The sequence below is a fragment of the Pristiophorus japonicus genome, chromosome 9, assembly GCF_044704955.1.
Source record: "Pristiophorus japonicus isolate sPriJap1 chromosome 9, sPriJap1.hap1, whole genome shotgun sequence".
Taxonomy (NCBI): domain Eukaryota; kingdom Metazoa; phylum Chordata; class Chondrichthyes; family Pristiophoridae; genus Pristiophorus; species Pristiophorus japonicus.
This window is the reverse complement of record NC_091985.1, coordinates 216,653,910-216,680,732: the sequence shown is the minus strand read 5'-3', so window position 1 is coordinate 216,680,732 and position 26,823 is coordinate 216,653,910. Positions and strand designations below refer to the sequence as shown.

At 46.9% G+C, this 26,823-nt stretch overlaps 3 protein-coding genes across 3 annotated transcripts in view; 1 reads left to right on the top strand and 2 right to left on the bottom strand.

Moving 5' to 3' along the window:
• LOC139273676 (zinc finger protein 271-like) overlaps positions 1-26,823 on the bottom strand; it is an 83,047-nt gene that overhangs the window by 33,684 nt on the left and 22,540 nt on the right. The gene's annotated exons all lie outside the window — the stretch shown is intronic.
• On the bottom strand, positions 4,414-4,800 carry LOC139273654 (histone H2A type 2-A-like). The gene has a single exon (XM_070890691.1). The coding sequence runs from the start codon at positions 4,798-4,800 to the stop codon at positions 4,414-4,416; it is 387 nt and encodes a 128-aa protein (XP_070746792.1).
• LOC139273670 (histone H4-like) lies at positions 24,809-25,120 on the top strand. Its single transcript, XM_070890707.1, has one exon. The coding sequence runs from the start codon at positions 24,809-24,811 to the stop codon at positions 25,118-25,120; it is 312 nt and encodes a 103-aa protein (XP_070746808.1).

Genomic DNA, 26,823 nt, shown 5'->3' with positions numbered 1-26,823 from the left:
GCTCGCTTCGCTCCACGTGAGGACGGGATCCACGTACTGGCATTTTAACAACCAGCTGCTGGAGGACGAGCGGTTCCAGGACTTGTTCCGTCATTTCTGGGCCGACTGGAGAAGGAAGCAGGGGGACTTCCCCTCCTTGAGGTTATGGTGGGACGTGGGCAAGGCTCACGTCCGTGTCTTCTGCCAAGAGTACGCGAGGGGGTCGACCAAGGTGCGGGCGGCCAGGGTCGGGCACCTAGAAAAAGAGGTGCTCGACCTGGAATCCCGTCTCAGTCAAGTCGTCGAGGCACCGGCCCTGCGGATGCTGTACGAAGCGTAGAAGGCCGTGCTGAAGGACCAGCAGTTCGTCGGGTCCCGAGGCGCGTTCGTGAGGTCGCGGATCCGGTTCCAGCGGGATCTAAACCGTGGCTCCCCCTTCTTCCACTCGCTGGAAAAAAGACAGGGTGTCCGTAAGCAGCTCTTGACGCTGTTGGCCGACGACGGCTCTCTCGTCTCGGATCCGGAGGGCGTCAGCAACAGGGCCCGAGGATATTACGGGGCTCTGTTCTCTCCGGAGCCGTCCAGCGAGGAAGTGCGTAGAGTTTTGTGGGAGGACCTGCCGAAGGACGGCCCGGAGGGCACCGAAAATCTGGAAGCTCCGCTAAGCCTGGCGGAGCTGACCAGCGCCCTCGACCGGCCCTCGAGGGGAAAAGCCCCAGGGCTGGATGGGCTGACCATGGAGTTCCACAGGGAATTCTGGGACATCCTGGGGGGTGACCACGCGCGGGTCCTGGGGGAAAGTCTGGCGACCGGGGAGATGCCCCTCTCTTGGTGCAGGGGAGTCATCGTCCTGCTGCCTAAGAAGGGCGATCTCCGCCTACTTAAGAACTGGTGCTCAGTCTCCCTCCTCAGCACGGACTACAAAATCTTTGGCAGGGTGATGTCTGCTCGCCTTGGCACTGTGCTGGACCACATGATCCACCCCGACAAGTCCTACACGGTCCCGGGCCGGACAATCCACGATAACATCCATCTGGTCCGGGACCTCATCCATCACTCCCAGAAGGCTGGTCTGTCGGTCGCCTTCCTATCTCTCGACCAAGAGAAGGCGTTCGACAGGGTGGATCACGACTATCTGTTCGGAACTCTGCGCGCTTTCGGGTTCGGGACGCATTTCGTCGCCCGGATCCGACTTTTATACACCACCGCAGAGTGCCTGATTAAGGTTAATGGGTCCTTGACGGCGCCCCTTCGCTTTAGGAGAGGGGTGCACCAGTGATGCCCCATTGTCCAGCCAGTTATATGCCATCTGAGTGGAGCCTTTCCTGTGCCTCCTGCGGACGAGGTTGATGGGACTGGCTCTGCAAGGGCTGGGCATGGAGGTCGTCCTCTCAGCTTATGCCGATGACGTGCTCCTCACGGTAGAGGATCCCGTTGACCTGTGGAGAATGCGTGAGTGCCAGGAGATTTACTCGGCCGCATCTTCTGTCAGTATCAACTGGGATAAATGTTCCGGACTCCTGGTGGGTCAGTGGTGAGTGGACTCCCTGCCGGAGGAGTTCAGGCCTTTTGCCTGGAGCACGACCATCTCCTCTATCTGGGAGTCTACCTTAGCCCCGACGAGGAAGCCTGGCCGGCAAATTGGCAAGAGCTGGAGGCCAAGGTCACCATTCGCCTCGGGCGATGGACAGGACTGCTCGGAGTGCTGTCCTACAGGGGTCGAGTGCTAGTCATAAACCAGCTGGTGGCCACTATGCTGTGGTACCGGCTGGCCACTTTGACCCCTCCCCCTGCGTTTGTCACCAATATACAGAAGAAGCTGGTGGACTTCTTCTGGAACAACAGGAAGCACTGGGTCTCTGCAGCGGTCTTGAGTCTCCCGCTTAGGGAGGGCGGTCAGTTGTTGGTGTGCATCAGCACCCAGCTAGCGACTTTCCATCTTCAGACCCTGCAGAGATACCTTTACATTGAGCCCCCTCCTAGGTGGCGTGCGCTGGCGACGTATTTCTTCTGCCAGCAGCACAGCCTCAACTATGACATGCAGCTCCTGTTTGTGAGCTTGGGGGGCATCAGGACCGCCGTCCAGGAGCTGCCTGTCTTTTACCAGGAACTCATCAGGGTCTGGAACAAAGTCTCCACCAAGCGCAGCTCTCCACCGGCTGGAGTGGCAGCTGTCCTGCAGGAGCCGCTGCTCGGGAATCCGTACCTCCACGACCGAGGTTTTATGTGGCAGTCGAACGAGAGGGTTGCGGCTGGCGAGGTGACCAGGGTCAGGGACCTGCTCGATGATGGAGGAGTAGGCTGGATGACGCCAGACATGCTGGCATGGCACCTAAATTCGGCCGACGTCTGCCGCATGGCCGATGCCATTGAGTCGCTAAAAACAGCTCTGGGCCCTGACTCCATTAGGTTTGTCGAGGAGGCTCAAGCACGTGAGGAGATCCCATCCGAACTGACCCCCGTCCGGACAGAATTCCTCATCGGCGCCAAACCGCGGAACCTCCCTCGGGAGCCGGCGCCTCGGGGGAATCCCCTCCGTGCCTTTCAGTTCTGCATGCAGGGGTTTCCTGTACGGGCTGCTCCTGCACACTCTCAACCTTGCCATCCTCGTCTGCCGTCCGGACACGCCATGGCATACCATCTTGCCGTCTGGAGGAGGCGGGGATCCCCGATGGAATGCACTCTATGCGGGAGTCCTCCCATTATTTATTGGGGACTTGGCCTGGAAGGTGGTACACGGAGCAGTCCCATGCAATAAATGTTTAAGTTGGTTCACGGGCTCCCAGGCCACCTGCAATTTCTGCGGTCTGGAAGAGTCCGTGTTCCACGTTTTTAGTGAATGTACGAGGTTGCACCCCCTGTTCCATTATTTAAAGGGGCTGCTCCTCAATTTCTGGCTGCACTTCAGTCCCACATTCCTGGGACGCTGTGCGGAGGGGAGCGGGTAGGTCCGAAGGCCTCCTTGTAGGACTGCTCCTGGGCACGGCCAAGGGTGCCATCAGCCAGTCCAGGCAGCGGGTGGTCGAGGGGGTCGTTCAGCCTGACTGCCTGCTTCTCTTCCGTGCTTACATCCGGGCCAGGGTGTCCTAGAGATGGAGCACGCGGTGTCCACCGGTACACTCACGGCCTTCCGCGAGAGGTGGGCGCCGGAGGGACTGGAGTGTAGTGTCACCCCCGGCACCAAATTTTAATATGATTTTATATGTTTTAAAGTTTAATTTGTTTTAATTGCTGGGTTTTAGTGTCCCCCTTCCCTTTTATAGGGGGCACTTGTAAATTATGGTTTTTCTGCCCCAAAAGAACCCCACAAAAATAACCAAAAAAAAAAGGGCACGTGAAAAGTGTTTGAAGTGTCCCCCAGATCGGGGGGCACTTGGATTAATTTATTATGTTTTCCCCAAAAAAGTTGTGCCGTAAACAGCCTATTTCCCTTAGCACAGGGGACATAAATTTAAATTAATTGGCAAAAGGTTTAGAGGGAAAATTTCTTCACGCAGAGGCTGGGGGTCTGGAACTCACTGCCTGAATGGGTGGTCGAGGCAGAAACACTCACCACATTTAAAACTACTTGGATGTGCACTTGAAGTGCCGTAACCTGCAGGGTTACGGACCTAGAGCTGGAAAGTGGGTTTAGGCTGGATTACCTTTTGTTGGCCGGCACGGACACGATGGGCCGAAGTGGCCTCCTTCCGTGCTGGAAGCTTCGATGATAAATGTCTAGAATTCTGAAACTAAAAGGATATACCATCCATCGTGCATATGCTGATTTAAAACATAGGGACCTTGGCGAAAATATCTATCTATACAGAACAAAATATAAATCAACGATATCTCCCTCCGCCCCCCTCCCTGTGAGACGGTGGGTGGCATTGAGAAGAGCCTTTGCTTTGTGCTTGGGGGAGAGGGTCGTGTTGAATCCATAAAAAGTGCGGCCCTGCCGTTTCAGAGCGTACACCACATCCATGGCAGTGACCGTCTTGCGCGTGGCTGCTCAGTGTAGGTCGAAACTGGTCGGCTAAGGAGAGAAAGACACAGCCCGGGAACGGCCGGATCTCCCGGGAACAGAGCCAGCATTCAAACTCTCAAACCAGACCAGAATTAAACTAGGCCCTTTTAATAACCGCCGACTCTCTTCATACAGCTATCATTGATAAACTAGAGAATATTTAAGGAACCGGTTGCGGTATTTATACAAGTTTTGAGTCTCTAACAACTGTAGTTTAATTATTAGCTGCTAACTAGAACAGTTTGCGTGAGCAGAAAACCGTAATGCAGATACCAGAAACTGAAAACTCCTGCATACAGGTCTGAAACAGGCCAATTTATCGGTACCAGAACTGAAGGTCTCCAATAATACAGTAAGCAGCCCTTTCACAGATACTGTGGGTGGCTCTGAAAAGAGCCTTTGGGTTATTAGATTAAATCTTGTCCGCTTTACTTGCTCTTGGACGAAGTGGTGGTTTTCTTGGGCAGCAGCACAGCCTGGATATTAGGCAGCACCCCACCCTGAGCGATGGTCACCTTTCCCAGCAACTTGTTGAGCTCCTCGTCGTTGCGGATGGCCAGCTGCAGGTGTCTGGGGATGATGCGGGTCTTCTTGTTATCGCGGGCCGCGTTGCCAGCCAGCTCCAAGATTTCAGCGGTCAGATACTCGAGCACAGCAGCCATGTAGACCGGGGCTCCGGCACCCACACGTTGAGCGTAGTTCCCCTTTCGCAGGAGCCTGTGAACACGGCCCACAGGGAACTGCAGTCCGGCCCGGGAGGAGCGAGACTTGGCCTTGGCCCGAGCTTTACCGCCGGTTTTTCCTCTTCCAGACATTTCCACAATCCGCAGGTTCAGACAAGGAATGAGAAACTCCTCCCATATCTGCCCTTCTTATAGCTTCTGGAGGGATGCAGGGAGCGAACTTGTGATTGGTCACTCTGTCGTGGATTTCATTAGCCGTTTCCGATGACCAATCACAGCCTGTTTAGTCCACCAATGAAAGGAGGGCGGAAATTACTGGTTCCCAACAGTCAGAATCTAACGATTTTTAAAATTCAAAAATCCCGCCAATAATTGTTAAAATTGCGGATTATGTTAGTAACTTCACCATTAGTCATATATTTCTATACAATTTGTTTCCTTTTGTCTTATTCCATGTTTCCCTTGCAAGTTCTGGCCTGTAACAATCAGGATTAAATTCGGCTTCAGTTTCAAACTGTCTGTAACGGGCGGGACTCAGTCCCCACTGATTCTGTAACGGGACACATTCCAGCTCCATCTTTGTAAAAGTGAACTTCTTTTCACAGGAGCTGCTGTGGGAGTGAGACCAGAACTGAGAGCCCTTCTGCAAAAAGAGAAGAGGGACAGAGTGTTCAAACTGCCCCTGTTCTAGTCTCTAAGAACTCCCATTCTGGGTTGTTACACTGCGGGGAGTCTCGGGTTAATAAACGGACTGAGCGCAACGGAATAAAACAAAACGTGAAAAGGGCTTGAGTGAGAATGTGACTGAAATCAGAGTTTCCCCGCCCCCCAAAATAAATTCGTCGGCAGGCGCTGTGAATGAACGGGTCTGAGAACAAAGGGAAAGCGACCAGGGACGTGTTTGTAGTTGACTCTGCAGGAAATTCCAGCGACGCCAAGGTCGAACGTCAGTGAAGCTGCTTATGAGTATTCAGAACTAAATCTACAGCTGGAACTGCAAAGGTTCTCACACACACTTGTTCGGGAAATAATTACAGTAAATTGAGTCTAAAGGGTGATGTGTTTGTGCAGCTCTTTCAATGATGTTGTGGGTGGCTCTTAAAAGAGCCGTTGTGTTTGGGGTTTGCTGTCAGGACAACGTGGAGTTTTACTTGGAGCTGGTATATTTGGTCACCGCCTTTGTCCCTTCCGACACGGCGTGCTTGGCCAGCTCTCCGGGCAGCAGCAGGCGCACGGCGGTCTGGATCTCCCGGGAGCTAATGGTGGATCGCTTGTTGTAATGGGCCAGGCGGGAAGCCTCACCCGCGATGCGCTCGAAAATATCGTTCACAAACGAGTTCATGATGCCCATGGCCTTGGAGGAGATGCCGGTGTCGGGGTGAACCTGTTTCATCACTTTGTAGATGTAGATGGAGTAACTCTCCTTCCTCGACTTTCGGCGCTTCTTGCCGCCCTTTGGTAGTGTTTTCTTGATAACTTTCTTGGCACCCTTTTTCGAAGCTGGTTTCTTTTCCTCAGGCATCGTCTTGTTCAGTCAGGCACAGATATGAAGGAAATTCTGCTCCAGGCGAGCATTATATAGGCAGCCCCACAGCCCGCACACAGCCCTATGCTAATGAGGGATTGGTGAAGGCAATGACTGTGATTGGCTCATTGGCTGCGTTGTCAATTTGACATTGTTCTGTATCTCTCTGATTGGTCTCTTTAAACATCCAATCAGATTTATTGCTCGCCACAATCTCAAATTCTTGAATGAGGTCATCAATTGCATTCCCTCCCGATTTGTACTCTGTTCTTTATGTTTCTGTTCTGCTCTCAAGTAAAAATGGTTAATGACGGCCGGACTTATGAGCTTCACGTTTTTTCCTGTATATATATCTGAACAGCAAACTCGCTGCTGTGTTTGTCGATCTAGATTTTTACATGTTCGAGACATTGACCGGTTTGTAACCGAGATTGCCTGAGGGTCACTTCTGATCAGGATTTGGGAGTCCTTCTTTGAGGGCAAGGGGCCCTCACTGTCTTTCCGCCCTGATGCTGCCTTCTTCCCATCGTTTAATTCAACACCTTTCTTATCTGCCACTGCTGTAACATGGATGAAACAGCACGAATTTATGAAGGGGAAGTCATGTTTGACAAATTTGCTGGAATTCTTTGAGGATGTAACGAACTGTGTGGATAAACGGGAAGCAGTGGATGTGGTGTATTTGGACTTCCAGAAGGCATTTGACAAGGTGCCATATAAAAGGTTACTTACTGCACAAGATAAAAGTTCATGGGGTTGGGGGTAATATATTAGCATGGATAGAGGATTGGCAAACGAACAGAAACCAGAGAGTCGGGATAAATGGTTCATTCTCACGTTGGCAATCAGTACCCAATGGGATGCCACAGGGATCAGTGCTGGGACCCCAACTATTTATGATCTATATTAACGACTTGGAAGAAGGGACTGAGTGTAACACAGCCAAGTTTGCTGACGATACATAGATGGGAGGAAAAGCAATGTGTGAGGACACAAACATTCTGCAAAAGGACATAGACATGCTAAATGAGTGAGCAAGAATTTGGCAGATGGAGTATAATATTGGAAAGTGTGAGGTCATGCACTTTGGCAGAAAAAAATCAAAGAGCAAGTTATTATTTCAATGGCGAAAGATTGCAAAGTGCTGCAGTACAGCGGGACCTGGGGGTACTTGTGCATGAAACACAAAAAGTCAGTATGCAGGTAGAGCAAGTGATCAGGAAGGCCAATGGAATCTTGGCCTTTATTGCAAATGGGATGGAGTATAAAAGCAGGGAAGTCTTGCTACAGTTGTACAGGGTATTGGTGAGGCCACACCTGGAATACTGCATGCAGTTTTGGTTTCCATATTTACAAAAGGATATACTTGCTTTGGAGGCAGTTCAGAGAAGTTCACAAGGTTGATTCCGGAATGAGGGAGTTGACTTATGAGGAAAGGTTGAGTAGGTTGGGCCTCGACTCATTGGAATTCAGAAGATTGAGAGGTGATCTTACCGAAACATATAAGATTATGAGGGGGCTTGACAAGGTGAACGCAGAGAGGATGTTCCCACTGCTAGGGGAGACTAGAACTAGAGGGCTTAATCTTAGAATAAGAGGCCGCCCATTTAAAACTAAGATGAGGAGAAATTTCTTCTCTGAGGGTTGTGAATCTGTGGAATTCGCTGCCTCAGAGAGCTGTGGAAGCTGGGACATTGAATAAATTTAAGACAGAAACATAGTTTCTTAAACGATAAGGGAATAAGGGTTTATGGGGCAGGGAAGTAGATCTGAGTCCATGATCGTATTAAATGGCGGAGCAGGCTCGAGGGGCCGTATGGCCTACACTGCTCCTATTTCTTCTGTTTTTATGTTCTTATGTTCTAACTACATTAGTTGTTTCAGTATTACCTTCATCTGGAATACCCCGTAAATGTCTATGATTCGAAAACTATGAGTATATGCTGATTTAAAACACCTAACACCACAATATAGATCTTGGCAAAAAACATATCTTTGCAGAACAAAATGTAAATCAACTATCTCGGCCCCGTTCCCCGGGTCACTGCTCTCTCTGTGAGGCGGTGGGTGGCTCTGAGAAGAGCCTTTGTGTTGTGCTTGGGGGAAAGGTCACGTTGTTCAGCCGCCGAACCCATAGAGAGTGCGGCCCTGCTGTTTCAGAGCGTAGACCACATCCATGGCAGTGACCGTCTTGTGCTTGGCGTGCTCAGTGTAGGTGACCGCATCCCGGATCACATTCTCCAGGAAAACCTTCAGTATCACGCGGGTCTTCTCGTAGATCAGGCCCGAGATTCGCTTGACTCTGCCTTTACCCAGTCCTTTGCCTCCTCATCCAGTCATGGTGATTCTTTACTCAAATCACCACTGAATGTTAATCTCTCGCCTTACCCATTGTCTGTTGAGACCACCAATGAAACGAGGGCGGAAATTCCTGTCAACAGTCAGACCTCGAACGATTTTTAATTTCAAAAGCACCGCCAATAATTTTTTTAAGTGCGGATTATGTTAATAAATTCACCATTAGCCAAAAGTTTACAAACAGGTTTTACTTCCTTTTATTTTATTCCATATTTCCCTTATAAATTCCAGACTGTTACAATCAGGATTAAATTCGCGTTCACTGTCAATCTGTCTGTAACGGACGGCAATCAATCCCCACTGACTCTGTAACGGGATACATTCCAGCTCAAACTGTGTAAAAGTTGGGAATCACAGATCATGGATCGATCCTCCGCACAGGGGGAAGTGAGACCAGAACTGGAAGTCCTTCTCTGAAAAGGGAAGAGGGACAGAGTGTTCACAGTGCTCCCGTTCTGGTCTCTGTACGAACTCCCATTCTCGGTTTTTACACTGCGGGGAGTCCCGGATTAATAAACGGATTGGCCCACAACAGGAATTGAAAAATAAACTCGAAAAGGGCTTGCGAGAGAATGAGGTGACTGAAATGTGAGTCTCATCCCCTAAACAAGCTCCTAATTCCTCGACAGGCGCTGTAAATGGGAACGAGCGACAAGGAACCGTGTTTGTAGCTTGAATATCAACAGCGGCCTAACGACGAACCGGACAGTGAAGCTGCTTATGAGAAATCAAAACTAAATCCACAGCTGGAACTGCAAAGGTTCTCAAACACACATGTTCAGGAAATAATTACAGTAAATTGAGTCTAAAGGGTGATGCGCTTGTGCAGCTCTTTCAGAGAGGTTGTGGTGGCTCTTAAAAGAGCCGCTGTGTTTGGGGTTTGTTCTGTCAGGACAGTGTGGAGTTTTACTTGGTCACCGCCTTTGTCCCTTCCGACACGGCGTGCTTGGCCAGCTCCCTGAGCAGCAGCAGGCGCACGGCGGTCTAAATCTCCCGGGAACTGATGGTGTCAGATTCTGGTATGTGAGTGTATATTTTATTCTGTACCTGTCTATCTCTGGTATATGAGTGTGGCGTTTAATCTGTACCCGTCAGTTACTGGTATATGATTGTGGGGGTTATTCTGTACCCCTCAGTTTCGGTTATGTGATTGTGAATTTTAATCGGTACCTGTCACTCTCTAGTATGTGAGTGTGGTGTTTATTCTGTACCTTGCACATGGCCTTCTTCGACCTTACAAAGACCTTTGACACTATCAACCACGAGGGTCTATGGAGCGTCCTCCTTTGTTTCAGATGCCCCCAAAAGTTAGTCACCATCCTCCGTCTGCCCCACGACGAGATGCAGGCCGTGATCCTTACCAACGGATCCATTACAGAGCCAATCCATGTCCAAACTGGGGTCAAACAGGGCTGCGATTTCAGCCCAACCCTCTTCTCAATCTTTCTCGCTGCCATGCTCCACCTAACAGTCAACAAGCTTACCACTAGAGTGGAACTAAACTACAGAACCAGTGGGAACCTGTTCAACCTTCGTCGACTCCAGGCCAGGTCCAACATAAGAACATAAGAATTAGGAACAGGAGTAGGCCATCTAGCCCCTCGAGCCTGCTCCGCCATTCAACAAGATCATGGCTGATCTGACCGTGGACTCAGCTCCACTTACCCGCCCGCTCCCCGTAACCCTTAATTCCCTTATTGTTTAAAAATCTATCTATCTGTGATTTGAATACATTCAATGAGCTAGCCTCAACTGCTTCCTTGGGCAGAGAATTCCACAGATTCACAACCCTCTGGGAGAAGAAATTCCTTCTCCCAGAGGGTTGTGAATCTGTGGAATTCTGTGTCTGGCATGCAAATCTAAGATCACCCCAACCTCTGTCATCAAGCTACAGTACGCAGACAACGCCTGCATCTGCATACATACAGAGGCTGAACTCCAGGACATAGTCGACGTATTCACTGAGGAGTACGAAAGCATGGGCCTTACACTAAACATCCGTAAGACAAAGGTCCTCCACCAACCTGTCCTCACCGCACAGCACTGCCCCTCAGTCATCAAGATCCACGGCACGACCCTGGACAACATGGACCATTTCCCATACCTTGGAAGCCATATCAACAAGAGAAGACGATGAGATTCAACACCGCCTCCAGTGCACCCGTGCAGCCTTCGGCCGTCTGAAGAAGTGTTCAAAGACCAGGCCCTCAAATCTGCCACAAAGCTCATGGTCGACAGGGCTGTAGTAATACCCGCCCTCCTGTATGGCTCAGGGACATGGACCATGTACAGTAGACACCTCAAGTCGCTGGAGAAATATCACCAACTATGTCTCCACAAGATCCTGCATGTCCCCTGGGAGGACAGACTCACCAACGTTAATGTCCTTGACCGGGCTATCCCCAGCATTGAAGCACTGATCACACTTTATCAGCTCCGCTGGGCAGGCCACATTGCTCGCATGCCAGACACAAGATTCCCAAAGCAAGCGCTCTACTCAGAACGTCTTCATGGCAAACGAGCCAAAGGCGAGCAAAGGGAACGTTACAAGGACACCCTCAAAGCCTCCCTGATAAAGTGCAACATCCCCACTGACACCTGGGAGTCCCTGGCCAAAGACGGCCCTAAGTGGAGCACCTCGAGTCTCATTGCCGAGAGCATGCAGAAATCAAGCACAGGCAGCGGAAAGAGCGTGCGGCAAACCAGTCCCATCCATCCTTTCCCACAATGACTATCTGTCCCACCTGTGACAGGGACTGTGGTTCTCGTATTGTATTGTTCAGTCACCTAAGGACACATTTTTAGAGTGGAAGCAAGTCTTCTTCGATTCCGAGGGACTGCCGATGAATAAATATTCTGTACCTGTTAGTCTCTGGTATGGCTGTGGGGTTAATCTGCACCTGTCAGCTGCTTTGTGAGTGTGGATTTTATTCTGGGGTTCCTCTTGGTTCTGCTATATAAATGTGGGTTTAATATCTAACTGTCAGTTTTTGGTATGTGAATGTGAGGTTTAATCTACACGTATCAGTTTCTGGTATGTGAGTGTGGTCTTTAATCTGTACCTGTCAATTTCTGGTATATGACTGTGGGCTTTATTCTGTACCTGTCAGTTTCTGATGTATGCCTGTGGGGTTAATCTGGAACTGTCAGTTTCTGGTATGTGAGTGTGGGTTTCTATTCTGCAACTGTCGGTTTCTGCCATATGTGTGTGGGTTTAATCTGTACCTGTCGGTATCTGATGTGTGAGCGTAGGTTTTATCCTGTACCTGTCAGTGTCTGGTATGTGAGTGTGGGGTGTAATCTGTACATATCAGATTCTAATATGCGAGTGGGTATTTTAATCTGTACCTGTCAGTTTCTGATATATGAGTGTAGGGTGTAATCTGTACCTGTCAGTATCTGCTATATGAGTGTGGGTTACTATTCTGTACCCGTCAGTCTCTGGTATGTGAGTGTGTTCTTTTTTTCTGTAACTGTCAGTTTATGATATGTGAGTGTGCATTTTATTCTATACATTTCAATCTCTGGTATGCGAGTGTGGGGTTTAAGCTGTACCTACTGTGAATGTTCCACTCCTGGTACCAAGAGATCCTATCTAATTGTTGGTTGCCTTAACCTTTGTTGTAAAGTAATGATGGCAAGGTTAGCAAACCCTCTTGTGGTCAAGGGCTCCCAAGTTATGATCCAACGAACTAAAGAACTACTCGACACAACAACAATATGATTCAGGAAATAGACTGTGAACGGATGAATGCGAAACTCCTAGAATGATCCTAAGTGTTATCATGGAATGATAAAAGCGGGGAATGTGAATGTTTAAAAATGTATAGAGACATTGAAGTTGAGAACGTGGGAATTGTATAGGGACAGTATAAGCTGACAAAGAATTCACGGAGGAATAGCCATGACATCTCAGACTCGAGACTGCGAAATGTTACAACACTAACACATATTGAAACAAAACCCACAGCTTGCAGAAAAACCTCAAGGTCTTATTAAATCATGTTATTAACCTGAAACATTAACAGAAGGTCTTTGTTTAAAATCAGACCATACTTAGGTCGGCTTATGAGTGGACAAAGGGAAAGAGGGATCAAAAGGGATAGGCTGGACTAGGATGTCACTCTAGCCCTATCTTGTTATCTTTTGCCGAAAATGTATAACCATCGTCCCTTTACAATGTAATGTCACTTTGTCCGTAGGAAGTGGGTGCGTTCGAACACACTTGCATTCCTTCTGTCTGATAAGGTCCCCGATCGGGATTTGCTTTTTAAATAAAAGCTTGCTTTGTTTAAAGCACAAACGGTATTCGTTTCAGTAATTTTGCTGAACCAGATTGAGGTAAAAGAATCCAAGAATCAACACTACCAGTTTCTGGTATGCGAGTGTGTATTTTATTCTGTACCTGTCAGTTTCTGGTACATGAGTGTGTATTTTATTACCTGCCCATCTCTGGGATGTGAGTGTGTGTTTAACCTATACCTGTCAGTTTCTGGTATGAGTGTGTAAGTTTTAATTTGGACCTGTCAGTTTTTAAAGCACAAACGGTATTCGTTTCAGTAATTTTGCTGAACCAGATTGAGAGAAAAGAATCTTCATTTACATTTGGTGTCAGAAGTGGGACCGAAAACTTGCGAATTAAGAGCCAGACTAGCCTTGGACGAGACGAGGGGAAAGTGGCCACTGGAGTGAGTATGATTTCAATACTGCTCCAGTTTCCCCCGGTTTCAAAAGTCTGAGGAAAGTTTAGCCACTCGCTGGTTCTCAGGTCGTGTCTGAACGAGATCCAGGACAATCTGTTGAATACCTTTCAAACTTAGAATAGGGATTGAGATAGGGAAATTGTGCGGTGACGCAAACCAAGCGGCGACTTGGAAAGATAGGTTAGAATAGGTAAGTATTGCGTGGTGACGCAAACCAAGCGGCGACTTGGAAAGAGTAGATCCGTGCGGCGACACGGAAAGTAGGGATAGTTAGAGCTAGATAGGGATAGATGATCAATCATGGATCCAAAAATTAATAGGAAAGAAATAGATACTCAAACAAAACAAATTGAAGAGTTAAAAGGCTAAGATAAATAAGCTGAAAGGGATCCACAAACCCAACTTAACCCTGACCTCCGATTTCACGGAGTGACCTCGACATGCATGGATATAATGCAGAATCAAGGGACCTGTGGGCCCTGGTAAAGCAAACCCTGAGCCCAACTGAGCATGCCCGATTTCTAACTCACCTAGGACGTGCTACTCATGATGCATTGGTGGTTGCTCACCCTAACAATGTCCAGGATCGCCTAAACGCTATCTTTAATGCTCTCACCACGACCCTTCAGAAGCCCATCAGTATGGAGCCGCCTCGGGTGGAAGGACCAAAACCTGAGCCAAGGAGATACCAGATGGAACTGCAGTATTGCGTGCAGGGTTGGGTGGATAAACAGGGATACGGTTATATCAAACACCCAAATGGCCCGGGCCCTGCTAATTACGGACCGCCCTACTGTCTCCGGCCTGGTATGGGAAGAGGTCGGGGCTGGGAAAGACGAGATGGATGCTTTATTTGTGGGCAAGGACATTGGAATAGAAATTGTCCCTCCCGTCAGCACAAAAAAGGAAGAGGAGGAAGGCAAGGGGGGAGAGGACGGGGATCTTACACTAACTTCTCCCAGAACAACCCCTTTGGCCAACCGTCCCCCGATTCGTATGGACTACGCAGGGACCCTCCCCGGACGACGAACCGATGATATTGTTAAAATATTCGGAATGAGTGGCAACCCTTCTTGATAGATACGGGAGCCTTCATGTCTTCTGTACAATCAAAGCTTAAACTCCCCACCTTCACTGAAACACAGGGACTGTCAGGATTCCTGGGACAAGTCTCTACATTCCTGGTGTCAGAAACGGTTAAAATGGGTTACCAGGAAGAATCGGTGGAACATCGATTTGTTATCACAACCAATCTGGACTGTAACTTGATGGCTAGAGACCTCCTCTGCAAATTCCAGTTGCATTTGGAGTGTGGAGATGATGGGATTATTGTAAAACAGGGAACCCTTAAGCGGCAGTATACCACTAGAACCCCTCAGTGGTGGTCTCTGGACCTGCCACAGGCACCCTATCACGTGACCCTAGCATACGATCCCAGTGGAAATGGGAAGACCTCTTCACTCCAGCAATCGATGTCCCCTATGCTCAGAGGCAGAGCAAAATCTCACCTTTGCTTGGGCCAGGCACCAGAGAACAGATCAGTGCAGCACCTGAGGCACAGACCATCCATCACGACTGCGTGGCAATGATCCGACTGGAACGATCTAAAAATACCTTCCCAGCTCCAGTGGCAGGACTCCTGGGGAAGAAGATCAATTTCATAGGTACCCTTCCAGCGGTTGTGGCAGAATCGCGGAAGAGAAGGATCAAGGCAGTCGACCTCGAGGACAGAGGCAAGATGGCGTTCCTGCTGCAGCGAGGGGCAGCGTGGTTGAAAAAAGAGCCCCACCACGCTAAAGATTTGGGAGTTATGGTGCGCCAGGCGATAGACGAGGCTGACCCTACCAGCCGGGATGTGCAAATTGTAAAACATGGCCGAACAGTCCAATTCCACGGGGACCCCGAGAAGGTCTTAACGACTCTGCAGCATCATACTGGCTCTGGCATACCTGACTATGTGGATTCTCATGTGTGGGCAGAGGACCCCTCCCAAGTGTATTATACTCCCATTGATCCGATTGAGATCCCACTGCAGGGCAATGTGGACTGGCCCTCTATCCGACAGTACCCACTGAAATCACAGGCAATCCTAAACTGACCTTTCGGCACTGTACTGCAATTAATCCGGCCTGTTTTCTTACTGAGCCACCCCAAGATGAGGAACAACCCAGTCATGATTGTTTATCTTTAATTTAAGAGGCCACATCAGTCAGGGAAGATTTTGTTGATGTACCAATTGAAGATCCAGACTGTATTATGTATGTTGACGGAATTAATCCAGAAGGTACACGAATCTCAGGATACGCCATAGTAAACCAGGAGAATCAAGTCTTGGAATCTGCCGCTTTTGAAACTGCCTATTCTGCCCAACAAGCTGAACTATTCGCCCTCACCCGAGCCTGTATCTTGGCCAAAGATCTCAAAGTCAATATCTATACCGACTCTAGGTATGCCTTTGGGGTGGCCCATGATTTCGGACAATTATGGAAAAATAGGGGATTCCTAACCTCACAGGGGAATGAGATATCCCATAAGCAACTAGTATCTGATTTGTTGCAAGCCCTCATGCTCCCCAAGCACATTGCCGTTGTTAAATTACCGCCCACACCACCGGAAAATCCCCGGTTGATATAGGGAACCACTGTGCTGACAAAGAGGCTAAACAGGCCTCTCGTGACCAACAGATGGTAGTGCCCAAAATGATGAGTCAGACTAAAAATCCTGCGAAGGATAAGTTAGCCTCGGAAAAACCAATGCCAACCATCCAAGATGTTATAAAAGCACAGGAGGACGCTCCTGAAAAAGATAAACTGTTGTGGAAATATTATGGATGTACTTATGACAATGTTTCTAAACTCTGGACCACTCCCGCGGAACAGACTTGCATGACTGACGAGTTGGCTCTATGGGTTATTGATTGTATGCATTTTGCTACTCATTGTGGAGCAAGAACCACGAGTGATACACTTTTGGCTACTTGGTGGCACCCTAGACTCCAGGCACTCACCCAGAACATCAGTAGTCGTTGCCTGGTTTGCCAGCAACATAATCCAGGGAAGGGAGTCCCCTGTGATTGGGGTAAAACGCTCCTACCTGAAGGTCCCTTTGAGACATTTCAGTTGGACTACATTGAATTGCAAAAAGTTCAGTGTTACAAATATGTGTTAGTAATAGTAGATGTGTTTAGCAGATGAATTGAAGCCTACCCTAACCTGGACAATAAGGCTCAAACTGTTGTTAAGGTGTTAATGAGGGAAATTGTTCCTAGATCTCAGCTCGACTGATGACCACCTATGTTCTTTCTCTGACTCAGGCTCTGCGACTAGCTCACAACCAGGTTCAAGATGCTCACCTCGACCTCCCAGTTTTACCCGAATTGTCCCTCGTGGCACCAGGGAAGTATGGATTCGGAAGGGATTAAAGCCACAATGGGAGGGGCCTTTTCAGGTGTTACTCACTACCCCCACTGCAGCCAAGGTTGAGGGGAGGGGTGCCTGGGTTCACCTGCACCACTGCAAGCTCACCACCCTCTAACGGACCTATTTTACTGGTTATTCTAATTCCTGTTTCTGTTCCAGACTTCCTCTTCTCCATAGCTGAACAAGGCTGTTGGCATCCTAATTGGAACGTGGACCAGTTTGAACTTTTACCCGTAGTGATAGACAGCCAGCTACACCGACGGTGACCTAAGAAGAGAGACGGGAAAACTGAACTCTTTTAATCAGCAAAATAATTGGACTATTTATCTGAATCCTGAGCCATAAGATGAAACTGTCTGTATGCCACATTCTGTATAATAGTGTTGATATATGACAGTTTCGGCGCATGGGAGGGGAGACAAAGATGAGAGCTCCATGTAAACACCTTTTTGTACATGTCTTATGTTTATGCGCAAAATGGGAACTTTTCTAGACGTTGGGTGTGTTCACATTCCCTATACATTCCAAAGGGAGAATTCCTTTGCGCCCCGTTCCACTAACCCTAACTGAGACTGTCAGATGGATTCAGAGCCAAACTATCACGAGAGGAGGGGGCCAATACAATACTGCTGAAGCTCTGGAGGGCATCACAGCTGAAATGGTAGCAATAAGGATCGTAGCATTACAAAACCGAATGGCCCTCAATTACCTGTTAGCTGAGAAAGAGGGAACGTGTGCCGATAGTGCAACATTCAGATCCTTACATTCCTGATAGTTCAGAAAACATAACCAATCTCGCTGATCACATAAGAAGGGAGGTGAAGAAGTTATCCACACCAGCAGAAGGATCTAGCTGATTTGATTGGCTATCAGATGGATCTTGGAGATCCTATCTAATTGTTGGTTGCCTTAACCTTTGTTGTAAAGTAATGATGGCAAGGTTAGCAAACCCTCTTGTGGTCAAGGGCTCCCGAGTTATGATCCAACGAACTAAAGAACTACTCGACACAACAACAATATGATTCAAGAAATAGAGTGTGACCGGATGAATGCGATACTCCTAGAATGATCCTAAGTGTTATCATGGAATGATAAAAGGGGGGATTGTGAATGTTTAAAAATGTATAGAGACATTGAAGTTGAGAATGTGGGAATTGTATAGGAACAGTATAAGCTAACAAAGAATTCATGGAGGAATAACCATGACATCTCAGACTCGAGACTGCGAAATGTTACAACACTAACACATATTGAAACAAAACCCACAGCTTGCAGAAAAACCTCAAGGTCTTATTAAATCATGTTATTAACCTGAAACATTAACAGAAGGTCTTTGTTTAAAATCAGACCATACTTAGGTCAGCTTATGAGTGGACAAAGGGAAAGAGGGATCAAAAGGGATAGGCTGGACTAGGATGTCACTCTAGCCCTATCTTGTTATCTTTTGTCAAAAATGTATAACCGTCGTGCCTTTACAATGTAACGTCACTTTGTCCGTAGGAAGTGGGTGCGTTCGAACAGACTTGCATTCCTTCTGTCTGATAAGGTCCCCGATCGGGATTTGCTTTTTAAATAAAAGCTTGCTTTGTTTAAAGCACAAACGGTATTCGTTTCAGTAATTTTGCTGAACCAGATTGAGGTAAAAGAATCCAAGAATCAACACTACCAGTTTCTGGTATGCGAGTGTGTATTTTATTCTGTACCTGTCAGTTTCTGGTACATGAGTGTGTATTTTATTACCTGCCCATCTCTGGGATGTGAGTGTGTGTTTAACCTATACCTGTCAGTTTCTGGTATGTGAGTGTGTGTTTTAATTTGGACCTGTCAGTTTCTAGAATATGTATGTGTATTTTATTCGATACCTGTCAGTTTCTGATATATGAGTGTGCTGATTAATCTGTACCTGTCAGTTTCTGATATGAGCGTGAGGTTTAATCTGTACCTGGCAGTTTCTGGTATGTGAGTGTGCATGATATTCTGTACCTGTCAGTTTCTGATATATGAATGTGGGTTTAACCTGTACCTGTCAGTTTCTGGTATATGAGTGTGTGTTTAAATTGTACCTGTCAGTTTTTGGTAAATGAGTGTGTGTTTAATCTGTACCTGTCAGTTTCTGGTATATGAGTGTGGGTTTAATCTGTACCTGTCATTTCTGCATGAGTGTGGGTTTTATTCTGTATCTGTCAGTTTCTGGTAAAAAAAATGTGGGATTAATCTGTACCTGTCAGTTTCTGATATTGGAGTGTTGGTTTTATCCCATAGCTGTCAGTTTCTGGTATATGAGTGTGGGTTTAATATGTAACCATCAGTTTCTGCTAAAAAGTGTGTGGTTTAATCTGAACCTGACAGTTTCTGGTCTATGAGTGTGGGTTTTAATCTATACCTATCAGCTTCTGGTGTGCAAATGTGGGTTTTATTCTGTATATTTCAGTATCTCGTATATGAATGTGATCCGTTTCAATGGTGAAACAGCATTGGATCCTACCGCTCCAGTGGCCGTAAGATTCACAATGTAACTCAGCCACTTCGGATCACTGTTGGAGTGACAGCTTCTGCTGCCTGTGATAATAGGATTGAGGTCAGTTCTGTGTCTCTGCGCTCTGTAAGTGATAATGCACTCACTGTGAGAAGGAGCTGCTTGCACTTTTCCTTGTATTCCAGGTGAAGGAAATATCAGATTTATACTGGCTCAATGAACTATTTTGCTTTGAGAATAATACCAGAAAAATATTAGTTATGATATGGACAACTGAGGCAGAGAATATAAAATAAAGTTGTAATGAATGGAAATGTTTAGAATAAAGTAAAGTATCTGGAGAGAAAAAACCATGATACAAACAGTGTCCTTGTCACAGTTAACTCAGAGACTCGGGTCCTGAACTTAAAGAAAGGTAAGTCGATGGTATGAGACGTGAATTGGCTAGGATAGACTGGCTAATGATACTTAAAGGGTTGACGGTGGATAGGCAATGGCAGACACTTAAAGATCGCATGGATGACCTTCAACAATTGTACATCCCTGTCTAGCGTAAAGATAAAATGGGGAAGGTGGCTCAACCGTGGCTAACAAGGGAAATTAGGGATAGTTTTAAAACCAAGGAAGAGGCATATAAATTGGCCAGAAAAAGCAGCAAACCTGAGGACTGGGAAAAATTTAGAATTCAGCAGAGGAGGACAAAGGGTTTAATTAGGAGGGGTAAAATAGAGTATGAGAGTAAGCTTGCTGGGAACATAAAAAGTGACTGAAAAAGCTTCTATAGATATGTGAAGAGAAAAAGATTAATGAAGACAAATGTAAGTCCCTTGCAGTCAGAATCAGGTGAATTTATAATGGGGAACAAAGAAATGGCAGAACAATTGAACAAATACTTTGGTTCTGTCTTCACTAAGGAAGACACAAATAACCTTTCGGAAATACTAGGGGACTGAGGGTCTAGCAAGAAAGAGGAACTGAAGTAAATCCTTATTAGTCAGGAAATTGTGTTAGGGAAATTGATGGGACTGAAGGCCAATAAATCCCAGAGTACTGAAGGATGTGGCCCGAGAAATAGTAGATACATTGGTGGTCATTTTCCAACATTCTATAGACTCTCAATCAGTTCCTATGGATTGGAGGGTAGTAATGTAACCCCAATTTTTAAAAAAGGAGGGAGAGAAAACACGGAATTATAGACCGGTTAGCCTGACATCGGTAGTGGGGAAAATGTTGGAATCAATTATTAAAGACATAATAGCAACGCATTTGGAAAGCAGTGACAGGATCGGTCCAAGACAGCATGGATTTATGAAAGGGAAATCATGCTCAACAAATCTTCTAGAATTTTTTGAGGATGTAACTAGTAGAGTGGACGAGGGAGAACCAGTGGATATGGTATATTTGGACTTTCAAAAGGCTTTTGACAAGGTCCCATACAAGAGATTAGTGTGCAAAATTAAAGCACATCGTATTGGGGCTAATATATTGACATGATAGAGAACTGGTTTGCAGACAGGAAGCAAAGAGTAAGAATGAACGGGTCCTTTTCAGAATGGCAGGCAGTGACAGTGCTGGGACCCCAGCTATTTACAATGTACATTAATGATTTGGACGAAGGAATTGAATGTAATATCTCCAAGTTTCCAGATGACACTAAGCTGGGTGGCAGTGTGAGCTGTGAGGAGGAAGCTAAGAGGCTGTAGTGTGACTTGGACAGGTAGGTGAGTGGGCAAATGCATGGCAAATGCAGTATAATGTAGAAAAATGTGAAGTTATTCACTTTGGTGGCAAAAACAGGAAGGCAGAATATTATTTGAATGGTGACAGATTAGGAAAAGGGGAGGTGCAACGAGACCAGAGTGTCATGGTGCATCAGTCATTGAAAGTTGGCATGCAGGTACAGCAGGCGGTGAAGGCGGCAAATGGCATGTTAGCTTTCATAGCGAGAAGATTTGAGTATAGGAGCAGGGAGGTCTTACTGCAGTTGTACAGGGCCTTGGTGAGGCCACACCTTGGGGAGGGCATCAAACAGGAAATTAGGGGTGCATGCAATAAAGGTGCAGCAGTTATTATGGGTGACTTTAATATGCATATAGATTGGGCTAACCAAACTGGAAGCAATACGATGGAGGAAGATTTCCTGGAGTGCATAAGGGTTGGTTTTCTAGACCAATATGTCGAGGAACCAACTCGGGGGGAGGTCATCTTAGACTGGGTGTTATGCAATGAGAGAAGATTAATTAGCAATCTCGTTGTGCGAGGCCCCTTGGGGGAAGAGTGACCATAATATGGTAGAATTCTACATTAGGATGGAGAATGAAACAGTTAATTCAGAGACCATGGTCCAGAACTTAAAGGAAGGTAACTTTGAAGGTATGAGGCGTGAATTGTGTAGGATAGATTGGCAAATGATACTTAAGGGGTTGACAGTGGATCGGCAATGGCAGACATTTAGAGACCGCATGGATTAACTACAACAATTGTACATCCCTGTCTGGCGTAAAAATAAAAAAGGGAAGGTGGCTCAACCGTGGCTATCAAGGGAAATCAGGGATAGTATTAAAGCCAAGGAAGTGGCATACAAATTGGCCAGAAATAGCAACGAATCCGGGGACTGGGAGAAATTTAGAATTCAGCAGAGGAGGACAAAGGGTTTGATTAGGGCAGGGAAAATGGAGTACGAGAAGAAGCTTGCAGGGAACATTAAAACGCACTGCAAAAGCTTCTATAGATATGTAAAGAGAAAAAGGTTAGTAAAGACAAACGTAGGTCCCCTGCAGTCAGAATCAGGGGAAGTCATAACAGGGAACAAAGAAATGGCAGACCAATTGAACAAGTACTTTGGTTCTGTATTCACTAAGGAGGACACAAACAACCTTCTGGATATAAAAGGAGTCAGAGGGTCGAGTAAGAAGGAGGAACTGAGGGAAATCCTTATTAGTCGGGAAATTTGGTTGGGGAAATTGATGGGATTGAAGGTTGATAAATCCCCAGAGCCTGATGGTCTGCATCCCAGAGTACTTAAGGAGGTGGCCTTGGAAATAGCGGATGCATTGACAGTCATTTTCCAGCATTCCATAGAGTCTGGATCAGTTCCGATGGAGTGGAGGGTAGCCAATGTAACCCCACTTTTTAAAAAAAGGAGGGAGAGAAAACAGAGATTTATGGACCGGTCAGCCTGACATCGGTAATGGGTAAAATGATGGAATCAATTATTAAGGATGTCATAGCAGCGCATTTGGAAAGAGGTGACATGATAGGCCCAAGTCAACATGGATTTGTGAAAGGGAAATCATGCTTGACAAATCTTCTGGAATTTTTTGAGGATGTTTCCAGTAGAGTGGACAAGGGAGAACCAGTTGATGTGGTGTGTTTGGACTTTCAGAAGGCTTTCGACAAGGTCCCACACAAGAGAATAATGTGCAAAGTTAAAGCACATGGGATTGGGGGTAGTATGCTGACGTGGAATGAGAACTGATTGGCAGACAGGAAGCAAAGAGTAGGAGTAAATGGGTACTTTTCAGAATGGCAGGCAGTGACTAGTGGGGTACCGCAAGATTCTGTGCTGGAGCCCCAGCTGTTTACATTGTACATTAATGATTTAGACGAGGGGATTGAATGTAGTATCTCCAAATTTGCGGATGACACTAAGTTGGGTGGCAGTGTGAGCTGCGAGGAAGATGCTATGAGGCTGCAGAGTGACTTGGATAGGTTAGGTGAGTGGGCAAATGCATGGCAGATGAAGTATAATGTGGATAAATGTTAGATTATCCACTTTGGTGGTAAAAACAGAGAGACAGACTATTATCTGAATGGTGACAGATTAGGAAAAGGGGAGGTGCAACGAGACCTGGGTGTCATGGTACATCAGTCATTGAAGGTTGGCATGCAGGTACAGCAGGCGGTTAAGAAAGCAAATGGCATGTTGGCCTTCATAGCGAGGGGATTTGAGTACAGGGGCAGGGAGGTGTTGCTACAGTTGTACAGGGCCTTGGTGAGGCCACACCTGGAGTATTGTGTACAGTTTTAGTCTCCTAACTTGAGGAAGGACATTCTTGCTATTGAGGGAGTGCAGCGAAGGTTCACCAAACTGATTCCCGGGATGGCAGGACTGACATATGAAGAAAGACTGGACCGACTAGGTATTCACTGGAATTTAGAAGAATGAGAGGGGATCTCCTAGAAACATATCAAATTCTGACAGGATTGGACAGGTTAGATGCAGAAAGAATGTTTCTGATGTTGGGGAAGTGCAGAACCAGGGGTCACAGTCTCAGGATAAGGGGTAAGGCAATTAGGACCGAGAAGAGAACTTCTTCACTCAGAATTGTGAATCTGTGGAATTCTCTCCCACAGAAAGTTGTTGAGGCCAGTTCGTTAGATATATTCAAAAGGGAGTTAGATGTGGCCCTTACGGCTAAAGGGATCAAAGGGTATGGAGAGAAAGTAGGAATGGGGTACTGAAGTTGCATGATCAGACTTGATCATATTGAATGGCGGTGCAGGCTCGAAGGACCGTATGGCCTACTCCTGCACCTATTGTCTATGTTTCTATGTTTCTGACCTCACTGCAGTACAGCGGCACTCAGATTTTCCACACCAGGTGTGTAGGATGGTTTTATAGAAAGTTATCAGCATCCAGGCACAATACAAATCCGGCACTGGTTCATGAATGGGATCACCCGATTGATACAGTCGAGATTTATAACTTCCACTCCCACAGGACTACCTGTAAAATTCTGAATCACTTTCTGGATTATAACTACAGGTATCTGGGTTGTACCACAATTGTTCTCAGTCTATTAGAACCAAGTTAAGGGCCTGTGCAGTCAACAGAATGTATCTCAGGGAGCGACAATGCATCTCTCGATCACCTTCAACATGGTTCTGGAGAACTCAACGCACCGAAACAAAACGGAATGTCCACTTTCACACTTCTGTCCTGGTGGCCTGCACTTTGTGACACTCCTCACATCCTCACTGTCAAGCTGTGTTTCCACTGTTCAATGTCCAAGAGCAGACACGGTGAGATTGGGAATCAGGAACATTTATTACTGATTTGCTGAAAGAATGCAGCAATGACTTGAAAGAGTGCGGTGATTAACTTTCTCTGTCGCCTTACACTGTACACACACAACCTGGGATATCTCCGCTCCCTTCCCCCACTCACTCCATGTTCCCAAACTACTTCCTGCTCCACTCTGCCTCTTACAAACAGCCCCCGATACCCCGACACAAAGCCCATTTACGGACACAGTCTCAATGCTGGAAGGAGGCTGCTGTTTGCTCCCTTACTCGGGCCCGGGATATCTCCGCTCCCTGATGTGTTCAACGATCATCAGCTAAGCACAGAGGAAACGGCAGCCGCTGGCAGAGCTGGGGGAGGGGAGGTCGCAAGGGCCCTTCCCGTCGGGTTAAACACTGGGCGGGGAGAGGGTGCCGGGAAGGAGCAGGCAAGTATTTCAATGCTGGAGCGTTAAGTCTGGAGGCAGATCTGGAAGTTCAGAGGCCGCCGTCTCTGCTCAACCTGTCACCCTGATTCTGGTTCCTTCTTGCCTCTCTCACACTCGCCTTCCTCAACCAGGTCCGGGCTGGCTTCAAAAACACATCTGGATGGCGAGTGTTTATCATTCAATTTATGTCCCTGTGAAGAATTATGATGTCTGGCCGAGGTAAAGGAGGCAAAGGACTGGGTAAAGGCGGAGCCAAACGCCGCCGTAAAGTGCTCAGTGATAACATCCAGGATATCACCAAACCTGCCATCTGCCAACTGGATCGCTGTGGCGTTGTCAAGTGGATCTCGGGCCTGATCTACGAGGAGACCCGCGGGGTGCTGAAGGTTTTCCTGGAGAATGTGATCAGGGATGTGGTCACCTACACTGAGCACACCAAACGCAAGACGGTCACAGCCATGGATGTGGTGTACGCTCTGAAGCGGCAGGGCCGCACTCTCTGTGGATTCGGCGGCTGAACAACGTGACCCTGGGGCAGTTTGATTATTTTTCTGATCATTTTCTCACCAGATTGACAATCATAGAATCATGGAAATTTACAGCACGGAAGGAGGCCATGTCCATGCCAGCCAACAGGAGGCTATCCGACCTAATCCCACTTCCCAGCTCTAGGTCCGCAGATTACAGCGCCTCAAGTGCTTTTTAAAAACGTGGTGAGGGTTTCTGCCTCAGCCACCCTTTCAGGCAGTGAGCTCCAGACCCCCAACACAGTCTGGGTGGAGAAATCTCCCCTCAAATCACCTCTAAACCTTCTACCAATTACTTTAAATTTATGCACCTAGTTGTTGACCCCTCTGCTCAGAAATAGGCCCTTTCTATTCACTATATCTAGGCCCCTCATAATTTTATACACCTCAGTCTCCTCTGTTTCAAGGAAAACAAACCCAGCCTATCCAATCTGTCCTCATAGCTAAGATTCTCCACTCCTGACAACATCCTCGTAAATCTCCTCTGTACCCTCTCAAGTGCAATCACATCCTTCCTGTAATGCGGTGACCAGAACTGTGGCCTAACTAGTATTTTATACAGTTCAAGCATAATCACCCCTGCTCTTGTATTCTATGCCTCAGCTAATAAAAACAAGCATTCCATATGCCTTCTTATCCACCTTATCTACCTGGCCTGCCAGCTTCAGGGATTTGTGGACATGCACTTGCTTTGTTCTTCTACACTTTTCAGTGACCTACCATTTAATGTGTATTCCCTTTCCTTGTTAGCCCTCCCCAAATGTATTACCTCACACTTCTCTGGATGGAATTCCATTTGCCACTGTTGTGCTCATCTGTGCTCAATAAGATCACCTCACATTCTTCTAAACTCCAATGAATATAGGCCTAAACTGCTCAACCTTTCTTTATAACCCCCTCATCTCACGAATCAACCTCGTGAACCTTCTCTGAACTGCCTCCAATGCAAAGAGACCAAAACTGTATAAAGTACTCCAGGTGTGGTGTCACCAACACCCTGTACAGTTGTAGCAGGTCTTCCCTACTTTTATACTCCATCCCCCCTTGCAAAAGGGGCCAACATTCCATTTGCCTTCTTAATTACTTGCTGTACCTGCATGCTAACTTTTTGTGTTTCATGTACAAGGACCCGGAGATCCCTCTGTACTGCAGCATTTTCTAATCTTTCCCCATTTAAATAATTTGCTTTTATATTTTTCATACCAAAGTGGATAACCTCACATTTTCCCACATTATACTCCATCTCCCAAATTTTTGCTCACTCACTTAGCTTATCCATATCCCTTTGTAGATTCTTTGCGTCTTCCTCACAAATTGCTTTTCCACCTATCTTTGTATCATCAGCAAATTAAACTACATTACTCTTGGTCCCTTCATCCAAGTCATTAATATAGATTGTAAATAGTTGAGTTCCCAGCACTGATCCTTGTGGCACCCCACTAGTTAGTTTGCCAACCTGAAAATGACCTATTTATCCCAATTCTGTTTTCTGTTAGTTAGCCAAACCTCTATCCATGTCAATATATTACTCCCAATTTCGTGAGCTCTTATCTTGTGCAGTAACCTTTTATGTGGCACCTTATCGAATGCCTTCTAGAAATCCAAATACATGACACCTACTGGTTCCCCTTTATCCACCCTGCTCATTACATCCTCAAAGAACACCAATAAATTTGTCAAGCATGATTTCCCTT

Bases quoted from the DNA above. Each gene is read 5' to 3' on its own strand.
- LOC139273654 (XM_070890691.1), bottom strand. From the start codon at position 4,800: ATGTCTGGAAGAGGAAAAACCGGCGGTAAAGCTCGGGCCAAGGCCAAG.
- LOC139273670 (XM_070890707.1), top strand. From the start codon at position 24,809: ATGTCTGGCCGAGGTAAAGGAGGCAAAGGACTGGGTAAAGGCGGAGCC.